The sequence below is a fragment of the Hipposideros armiger genome, unplaced genomic scaffold (genome assembly GCF_001890085.2).
Source record: "Hipposideros armiger isolate ML-2016 unplaced genomic scaffold, ASM189008v1 scaffold_202, whole genome shotgun sequence".
Taxonomy (NCBI): Eukaryota; Metazoa; Chordata; class Mammalia; order Chiroptera; family Hipposideridae; genus Hipposideros; species Hipposideros armiger.
In genome coordinates this window covers 1,363,837-1,374,276 of record NW_017731552.1, presented here as the reverse complement: position 1 = coordinate 1,374,276, position 10,440 = coordinate 1,363,837, and the positions used below count along the sequence as shown (strand labels likewise).

The 10,440-nt window shown below is 45.0% G+C and overlaps 1 protein-coding gene across 3 annotated transcripts in view; it reads left to right on the top strand.

Annotated features, from left to right (window-relative positions):
* Positions 1-6,965: 6,965 nt before the first annotated feature.
* MYDGF (myeloid derived growth factor) overlaps positions 6,966-10,440 on the top strand; it is a 16,196-nt gene continuing 12,721 nt past the window's right edge. The window contains exons 1-2 of one of the 3 annotated variants that reach the window (XM_019653357.1): positions 6,966-7,519; positions 8,506-8,556. In XM_019653357.1, coding sequence (XP_019508902.1) covers positions 7,343-7,519; positions 8,506-8,556 — 228 coding nt within the window. In that variant the 5' untranslated portion in view covers positions 6,966-7,342. The remainder of the gene's footprint in view (positions 7,520-8,505; positions 8,557-10,440) is intronic. The other 2 variants (XM_019653359.1, XM_019653358.1) reach the window with 2 other exon arrangements.

The window sequence follows — 10,440 nt, the reverse complement described above, 5'->3', positions numbered from 1 at the left end:
AGCCCAGCTCCAGGTTGAGCTGTTGTGCAGCATCTTAGCTGTAGAGGGCAGTGTCACTGGCCCTCATATGTGGGATCCGAACCGGAGCCCTCTGGCATCCCAAGCCAGTTCTTAACCATCGCGCCACTCGGCCGGCCCCAGATGCTATTTCTACATGGACTGAAATAATCATATTATTTTTATCCTTGCTTTTGTTGATGTGATGTGTCTATTGTTTTGTGGATGTTGAACCACCCTTGCATCCCAGAGATAAACCCCACTTGATCATGGTGTATAATCCTTTTAATGTACTGTTGAGTTTGGTTTGCTAATATTTTGTTGAGAATTTTGGCATCTGTTCAACAGGGATATTGGTCTGTACATCTCTTTTTTTGTAATGTCCTTGTCTGATTTTGGTGTCAGGGTAATTCTGGCCATGTAGTATGAGTTTGGAAGCATTCCTTCCTCTTCAATTGTTGGAATAGTTTGGGAAGGATAGGTACTAATTTTTTTTTTTTTAAGATTTTATTGGGAAATTGGGGGAGGGGAACAGTGCTGGGGAATCGGGGGAATGGGAACAGACAAGTTGCTGTTCTTTTGTTCTTCAGTCTAGTTGTGGAGGACTTTACTTCTCTGGTCCACGTTGGTATTATCATTGCGCTCTTCCCGGGTGAGGCAGCTCGGTTGCTGCCCCTGGATGGCCGTTCACAGCGGCTCTTGGCAGCTCACACCGGCTGCTGGCCGCTCTCACTGGCTGCCGGCCACACACGGTAGCTTATGGCAGCCCACTGCAGCAGGGGCTGCAGCCTACGCTGTCACCGGGACTCTCAGCAGCCCAGCTCCAGGTTGAGCTATTGTTCCCCATCTTAGCTGTAGAGGGCAGTGTCACTGGCCCTCATGTGGGATCCGAACCAGGGCCCTGCTGCTCAGAGCTGGCATCCCAAGCCAACAACACGCCACTCAGCCGGTCCAGGTACTAATTTTTAAATGTCTGGTAAAATTCACTTGTGAAACTGGTCCTAAGTTATTGTTTGTTGGGAGTTTTGATTACTGCTTCAATTTCATTACTAGTAATTTGTTCATATTCTCTATTTTCTTCCTGGTTTAGTATTGGAAGGTTGTATGTTTCTAAAAAAATTATTTCTTCAAAATTGTCCAATTTGTTAGCATATAATTGTTCATAATATTGTAAAATAATTCTTTGTATTTCTGTGGTGTCAATTGTAATCTCTCTTGTTTCATTTCTGATTTTATTTATGTGGGTTTTCTCTCTTTTTTGCTTGAGGAGTCTTGCCTACAGCTTATCAGTTTTATTTATTCTTTCAAAAAACCAGTTCTTAGTTTCATTTATCTTTTATAATGTCTTTCTATTTTCTATTTATTTTATTTTCTCTCTGACCTTTATTATTTCCTTCTACTTACTTTGAGTTTTGTTTATTCTTTCTCTAGTTCCTTCTAGGTGTAAATTTAGGTCATTTGGGATCTTTTCTGCTTCATGAGGTAGGTTCGTGTAGCTATGAACTTTCCTCTTAAAACTGCCTTTGCTGCATCCATAAATTTTGTAAAGTTGTGTTTTCATTTTCATTTGTTTCAAAGTAGTATTTTATTTCCTCTTTGCTCCGTTGGTTGTTTTGAAGCATGTTGTTTAATCTTCACATATTGTGTTTTTTATAGTTTTCTTCCTATAGTTGATTTCTAGCTTCTTGCCATTGTGGTCAGAAAATATGCTTGATATTATTTAAGTCTTCCTGAATTTATTGAGGCTTGTTTTGTGGCCTAGTATGTGATCTCTCCTGGAAAATGTTCCATGTGCACTTGAGAAAAAAGAGTAATCTCTAGTTTTTGGAGGAAATGCTGTATAGATGTCTATTCAGTCAAACCTGCTCTAATGTGACATTTAAGGCCATCATTTCTTTATTAACTTTCTGTCTGGATGAGGTATCCATTGAGGTAAGTGGAGTATTAAAGTCCTCAACTATTACTGTATTACTGTTAATTTAGCCTTTATGTTCATTAATATTTGGTTTATACATTTCAGTGCTCCTATGTTGGATACATAGATATTTACAATTTTTATAGCCTCTTCTTGGATTGATCTCTTTAAAATTATGCAGTATCCTTTGTTGTCTCTTTTTATAGCCTTTGTTTTGAAGACTGTTTTGTCTGATATAGGTTTTGCTACTCCAGCTTTCTTTTCATTTCTATTTGCATAGAATATCATTTTCCATCCCTTTACTTTCAGTCTATGTGTGTCTTTCGATCTAAAGTGAGTCTTGTAAGCAGCATATAGATGAGTCTTGTTTTTGTCCATTCTTCCATCCTATGTCTTTTTTTTTTTTTTAAGATTTTATTGGGGAATTGGGGGAGGGTACAGCGTTGGGGAATCGGGGAAGGGGAACAGACAAGTTGCTGTCCTTTGGTTCTTCAGTCTAGTTGTGGAGGACGTCGCTTCACTGTCCCATGTTGGTATTGTGATCATTGTGCTCTTCCCAGCTGAGGCAGATCGGTCACCGGCAATTGGACGGCCGCTCACGGTGGCTCACAGCAGCTCACGCAGCTGGCTGCTCACGCTGGCTGCCGGCCACTCATGATAGCTCACGGCAGCCCGCTGCAGCCCCTCTGCAGCCTACGCCGTCACCGGCGACTCTCGGCAGTCCAGCTCCAGGTTGAGCTGTTGTTCACCATCTTAGCTATAGAGGGCAGTGTCACTAGCCCATGTGGGATCCGAACCGGCAGCCCTGCTGTTCAGAGCTCGAGCTCCCAAGTGAACTCTTTTTTTTTTTTTTTAGCTGAGCCATCCTGCCACCTGTTGGCAGCCCAGCGGCTGCTCAGCTCGGGCCAGGACTCAAACCGCTGTTGCTCAGAGCTCAAACTCTTGAGCAAGCTCTTAACCAACTGAGCCACTCAGCTGGCCCCCAAGTGAACTCTTAACCAGCGAGCCACTTGGCCAGCCCCCATCCTATGTCTTTTGATTGGAGGATTTAGTCAATTTATATTTAAAGTAATTATTGATAGATATGTGTTTATTGCCATTTTGTTCATTGTTTTTGGTTGGGTTTTTGTTGTTGTTGTTGTTTGTTTGTTTGTTTGTTTTTAGTGAAAGCCACCTTTGTATTTATTAAAATCCTAAACAGTAAAACAAAACAAAACAAAAAACCTTCTGTTGGTATCCTTGTCTTCTCAGTCCAATTGGGAGTTTGTTAGATCATCACACACTTCAAGGACGTCACTTTGAAGCAGTTTCCATACAGATCAGTGCTGGTGGGCTGAATTATTCCCAGGATTGGTCTCTTATCAGCTTCTGAAAAATGTCTTGTTTGTTCTTTGCCAAGCTTCTCAATCACACTTTGGGAGCTCAAGCATCTTTTCAGAAGCCAAGGAGGGGCTTGTCCAGGTGTTTTCTCCAAATGTTGATTAGGGAGCTGTCTTCCGTCATAATCAAGTACATAATCATCTGATACATTTGGCCTTGTGTCTTTCACTTCAGAATTCGATTCTTTGTGTCTTTGCATTAAATGTTCTTTATCACAAACCTCTTGCTCTTGTCTGGCATTTCGAAGGCTTGCTGTATTAGAATGTCTTTCCTTCTTTGTTTTCAGATGTTTTTTCTTGGTTTTTATCTGTGAAGTTAACTTGTTTTTGGTTGTTTTTATGGTTCTCTGTTCCTGTCTTCTCTTGATCTCTTTCCTTTTAACTTGTTGGTTTTCTTTAGTGTTTTCGTTGGGTTCCTTTCTCTTTATTTATTTATTTATTTTTAATTAATTTATTATTTTTTTTGTAGAGGGCAGTGTCACTGGCCCTCACATGTGGGATCCGAACCGGGGCCCTCTGGCGTCCCAAGCCAGTTCTTAATCATCGCGCCACTTGGCCGGCCCTCTCTTTATTTTTTTGTGTGTATTTTTTGTATGTTTTTGGTTTACAGTTACTATGAGGTTCATATGTATTTGTGGGTTTTTTTGGTTGTTGTTGCTGTTGTTTTAGCTGAGCCATCCTGCCACCTGTTGGCAGCTCAGTGGCAGCTCGGCTTGGGCCAGGAATCGAACCGGCGACCCTGTTGCTCGGAGCTCTCACTCTTGAGCAAGCTCTTAACCAACTGAACCACTTGGCTGGCCCATATGTATCCATTTATATCTATAGCAGTTTATTTTAAGCTGATAGCCATTTAAGTTCAGTCGCATTCTAAAATCACTACATTTTTACTTTCTCCCCCACTCTTTATGTTTTTCATGTTATGTTTTATATCTTTTCGTTTTGTGTATCCCCTGCCTATTTATTATAGTTGTACTTAATTATGCTTCTATTGTCTTTTAACCTTCATATTAGCTTTTTAAGTGGTTGATTCACTGTGATTATTGTATATTTCCCTTTACCAGTGAGTTTTTTTTCCTTTCTTATATTTATTTCCTATTTCTGGTCATGGCCTTTCTGCATAAAGAAGGTCCGTTAACATTTCTTCTTTTTTTTTTTAGCTGAGCCTGTTGGCAGCTCAGCTTGGGCAAGGAAGAATCAAATCAGTGACCCTGTTGCTCAGAGCTCGCACTCTTGAGCGAACTCTTAACCAACTGAGCCACTCGGTTGGCTCCCATTAACATTTCTTGTAAGACTGGTTTAATGGTGGTGAGCTCCTTTTTTTTTTTTGCTCTCTGGGAAACTCTTTACCTCTCCTTCAATTCTGAACGACAGAGCTACCAGATACAGTATTCTTGGTTGTAGCTTCCTTACTTTCAGCACTTAAATATTTCCTGCCACTCCTTTCTGTACTGTATGTAAAGTTGCTTCTGAGAAATAAGCTCATAGCCTTACGGGATTTCCCCTGTATGTGACTTGTTTCCTTCTTGCTGCCTTCAAGATTATCTCTTTGTCCTTCACTTTTGCCATTTTAATTACAATATGTCTCAATGTGGGTCTCTTTGAGTTCATCTTGTTTGGAACTCTCTGCTTCCTAGACCTGGATGTCTTTTATTCTTCCCCAGATTAGGAAAGTTTTCAGCCTCTATTCCTTCAAATACTCTTTCTGCCCCTTTGTCTCTCTCCTCATTCTGTAATCCCTATAATGCAAATGTTAGGTGCTTTATATTATCCCAGAGATCTCTTATACTATCCTCATTTTCTTTTTTTTTTCATTTTGCTGTTCTGATTGTGTTATTTCTAGTATTCTGTCTTCCAGGTCACTAATCTGTTTTTGTGTATTAAGTAATCTGCTGTAGATTCCTTATAATGTGTTCCTCATTTCAGTTACTGTACTTTTCATCTCTGATTGGTTCTTTATTATATTTTCCATCTTTGTTGAAGTGCCCTCTGAATTCCTCTTTTCTGCTCTCAAGTTTGTTGAGCATCCTATGACTGTTTCTTTGAATTCTTTATCAGGAAAATTACTTATCTCCGTTTCATTAGGGTTTTTCTTCTTGTTCCTTCATTTGAGGCATATTCTTCTATCTCCCCATTTTCTTTGACTTTTTGGGTTTTTTTCCTGAGTTAGATCAGCAGTTCTCAACCTGTGGGTCACGACCCCTTTGGAGGTCGAACGACCCTTTCACAGGGGTCGCCGGGTACTCATATGTGGGCTTATCTGCATGTGGGCCTGGAGACGGATAGAGGAGCAGTATCTCAGTTCCTATGACCATCGAAAATATGTGTTTTCCGATGGTCTTAGGCGACCCCTGTGAAAGGTTGAGAACCGCTGAGTTAGATGGAATAGCTCTCTCTCCCAGTCTTGAAAGAGTGGTTTCTCTGTAGACTGTGTTGAATAGTTTAGTTTTGGTGGGCTGGTTGTGGTTGGGGTGAGTGTGTGCAGTGCCTGGTGTGTCACTTGGCTGGGATAAGTGGGTTCCACGTTGGCAGCCTTGTGTGGCCAGGGCTGCTTGGTGCACACTTGACGTGCCCTGTTGCTTTAATTGTCTGAGAGTGGATATGGCCAGGGCTGCTCTGTGTGCTTGCATCTCAATGCCCTACTAGCTCCGCCCTTCCTCCTCATGTGACAGCCCTGTGTGCGTACACAGCTGCACATTGCTAGTTCTGCACCTTTTCCAGGCAGGGCAGACCCACTCACACAGCAGTGCTCCCCTCCACACAGGGCAATCCTCCATGAGGGTACCTCAACATTTTGCCAGTTTTGCACTGTCTTCGGGCAGGGCAGCCCCACATGCGCACACAGCAGGACTTCATTATCGCCACACATTCTCTGGACAGGGTAGCCCGGCAGACGGGTTCCGCAGGGTTTTGCTAGCTCCGCACTTCCAGGTGGGGGAGCCCTGTGTGCACATACAGCCCAGTGGGTGCACGAAGCAGCATACTGCTGTTACCCGCTGGATCAATCTCTGGGTGGGGGGCCCCCTTGTATACATGCTTGGGCGCCTTTGTTTCCCTGCTGGATCTAGCCCCAGACAGGGTGGCTAGGGTGCTGCAGCGCCCTGCAGATTGGCCGGAAAACCTGGACGGAGCTCCTACCGGCATCCATATGCCAGGGAAATGTATACAGTGGCGCCCACGGGTTCCTCCAGTCTTGAGTTACTCAGCTCCCAGAGAGTTCTCTTGGCTCCCAACCTTCTCTGAGCTGTTCCTCTCTTTTTTTTTTTTTTTTTTAGCTGAGCCATCCTGCCACCTGTTGGCAGCTCAGNGGGGAACAGACAAGTTGCTGTCCTTTTGTTTGTTCTTCAGTCTAGTTGTGGAGGACGTTGCTTCACTGGCCCAAGTTGGCACCATCATTGCGCTCTTCCTGGATGAGGCAGATCGGTCGCTGACCACTGGATGGCCACTCATGGCAGCTCACAGTGGCTCACGGCTGCTCATGAAAGCTCACGCCCACTGCTGGCCAGCTATGCTGCAGCGTAGGCCATCACCGGCGACTCACCGCAGCCCAGCTCCAGGTCAAGCTGATGTTCACCATCTTAGCTGTAGAGGGCAGTGTCACTGGCCCTCATGTGGGACCTGAACCGGGGCCCTGCTGCTCAGAGCTGGTGTCCCAAGCCAACTCCTAACCAACAAGCCACTCGGCCGGCCTCATCATACTTTTTCCACCACTTTTTAGCATCCATCCACGGATCTTGGCTGCAACAATTATGAGGTGTTTGCCCAATGGTCATCGTCTATGTCGCTCACACTGTCTACATTTGTTAATTTGAATTTTTGTGGCGACCTTTTATTTCCCTTACTCCTTGTACATTCACTAATTGGAGCAGCTGAAAGGTCAGTCACACAGCTAAGCCCCGCCTCCAAGTTGGAGACCCGGGCGAGGGGAGGAGGGGAGGGGGCGGTGCGCCGGGTCATGTGACAGCGCCGCCGCTGACGTGGCCTCCGGCGGACGTTTCACGTGTCCCTCGCTGTGCCCCGTCCACCGCCCTTGCTCCGCAGACCTAATCCCAAGATGGCGGCGCCCAGCGGAAGGAGGAACGGCGGCGGCGCCGCGAGCTTATGGCCCGTTCTGCTCCTTGCAGCCATGGGGCTGAGGCTGGCGGAGGCGGTGTCCGAGCCCACGACGGTGGCGTTCGACGTGCGGCCGGGCGGCGTCGTGCACTCCTTTACCCAGAGCGTGGGGCCGGGAGTAAGTGCCGCTGCTGATGCGGAGGCTTGAACGACGTGCCCGCGGGGACGGGGCCTGGAGAGGGGATGCGGTCTGAGGAGGGCGCTCGTACCTTGGGGACGGGGCCTGAGGAGGGGGGCGGACTTGGAGGCTGGCGACTTTGAGGGGGCTGGGTCACTAGCCTCAGTTCCTGTCACTCACATGCCCACCATAGCCAAGTTGCCCTATCCCTCAGACCCAGGCGAGTCCCCGGCCCTTGGAGGGCAGGGTGTACACAGGTGGAGAGTGGGGAGTCGGAGCCTGAAGGGTAGGTGCCTCTAGGCCCCGCAGGTCAGTCCCGCTGCAGCTCTAACCAGGAAGTGGACAGACGTTGCTCTTCCATTGCACAAGGTCCCCCATCTTTTTTCATTGAAGTGGGAGGCCAGGTTCTCATTATCCGAGGAAGCAGGCCTGGGTCCAGTCCAGCCTTGTCCCCAACATGTTGGAGAAGTCGCTGCTTCTCCTGTCCTTTTTTGTCTGTACCAACCATATCTATAGGACCTATTTGTTGATACTTCCTTACAGCTGGGAATTGTGTGGAATGCTTTATATGTTAGGCCCATTTTGCATATGAGTAAACAGAGGCTCAGAAAACTTTGCACCTGTCCAAGGCCCACAGCAGCGCAGAGATGGGTCCCCAGGTGTCCCAAAGTCTGAGCTCCTAGAGTGAGGGGGGTAGGTGCTAGACGGGGTGTGACCTCCCCATTCCGGTTCTTCATCCCTTACAAGCCACATGGGTCGTTTGCCCTGACCTCCAGCTCACTAGTAGGGAGGCAGGCAGGGGAGTTACTGGTCTGCAGATACTGGGAAACCTTCAGGGCTGGCTCCACCTTCTTCCTCTTAGTGCAGATGCTCACAAGCGGAGTCTTCTTGATTCTGGATCTCAGAAGGACATCCTGAAGACCCTGCACCTTAAGCACTAAGGATTACTTCCTACCAAGCCTTTTTTTTTTTCTTCCATTTTCTAGGACAAATACACTTGTGTGTTCACCTATGCTTCTCAAGGAGGGACCAATGAGGTGAGTTGTACAAAATTCCATGTAATTTAGTGTGACAATGTCTGTTGTCATACCGAGATGCTCTCCAGGAACAGTGGGGCTGGGTCATGCATGTGTTAACTTACAATCATTGAACTATTCTTGCTTAACCAATAAAAGTGAGAGTGCTCGAGTTAAATAGTGATGGTAGATTCCACTCATCATTCCACAGAGTGAACAAATGTCTGGACAGAAGGAGGGACGTGAGATGTGACCCTGCCATTTCCGTGAGCCTATTAAGGGTTTCGTATTTGTTTTCTGTGCTGCCTAGCAAATAACCACAAACTTAGCAGCTTAAAACAACGCCCATTTATTGTGTCTTAGTTCTGGAGTTCAGAAGTCCTGGTGGCTCAGGTGGATGCTTTGGAAGCTAAAATCAAGGTGTCAGCCGGGCTGGGCTCTCAGCTTCCAGGCTCAGTCAGTTTGGTGGCAGAATTCAATTCCTTGCGGTGTTGGACTGAGGTGCCCATATCCTTGCTGATCATTTTCTTTAGCTGGTGGCAGAAGACGAAGTAAGAGATTCAAAGCACAAGAAGGGTGCTTCGCACAGTTGCCTGATTTGAGGGGCTCATGTGGCAAGGAATGCAGGTAGCCTCTAGAAGACGAGAGTAGTCCCTGCTGGCAGCAAGGAAACAGGACTCAGCCCTACTACCACAAGAACTGATTTGGCCACCAACACTTGAGTTGGAAGGAGACCCCATGCTCCAATGGGAACATAGTCTGGCCTACACCTTGATTTTGCTTGTGAGACATTAAAGGACCCAGTCACATCATGCCCAGACTTTTTTTTTCCATCTGCCCCATCTTCTCCTTTGGTAACCATCAGCTTGTTCTCCATATATTAGTCTCTTTCTGTTTTGTATATTCGTTTGTTTTTCTAGATTCCACATATAAGTGAAATCATGCAGTATTCATCCTTCTCTGTCTGACTTATTTCACTTAGCATAATATGCTCTAGGTCCATCCATATAATCGTAAATGGCAAGATTTCATTCTTTTTTAGTGCCGAATAGTATTCCATTGTATATATGTACCACATTATCTTTATCCATTTATTTATGGATGGATGGATACCTAGTTGCTTCCATATCTTGGCTATTACTAGTAATGCTGCAGTGAACATAAGGGTGCATGTATCTTTTTGAATTTATGTTTTTGTTTTCTTCCAATAAATACCCAGAAGGGCAGTTGTTGAATCATATGACTACTGTGTTTTTTATTTTTTGAGGACCCTCCATGCTGTTTTCCATGGTGGCTGCACCACTTTACAATTCTACCAACAGTGCATGAAGGTCCCTTTTCTCCACATCCTCACCAATGCTTGTTATTTGTTGATTTATTGATGATAGCCATTCTGACAGGTGTGAGGTGAGATCTCATTGTGGTTTTAATTTGCATTTCCCTGATGATTAGTGATGGGGAGCATCTTTTCATATGTCTGTGGGTCATCTGTATGTCCTCTTCAGAGAAGTGTCTATTCAGGTCCTCTGCCCAGTTTTTGATCAGATTGCTTGTTTTATTGTTTCTAAGTTGTATGAGTTCTTTATATAATTTGGATAGTAACCTCTTATCAGATGTATCATTGGCAAATGTGTTCTGTTCAGTAGGTTGTCTTTTGAATTACTGATGGTTTCCTTCACTGTGCAAAACTTTTTAGTTTGATGCAGTCCCATTCATTTATTTTTTCTTTTGTTTCCCTTGCCTGAGGAGACATATCTAAGAAGATATTGCTAGGAGCAATGTCAAAGAGTTTACTGCCTGTGTTTTCTTCTAGGAGTTTTCTGGTTTCAGGTCTAACACTTAAAGTCTTTCATCCATCTTGTGTTTATTTTATTTATTTTTTTTAAAGATTTTTATTGGGGAATT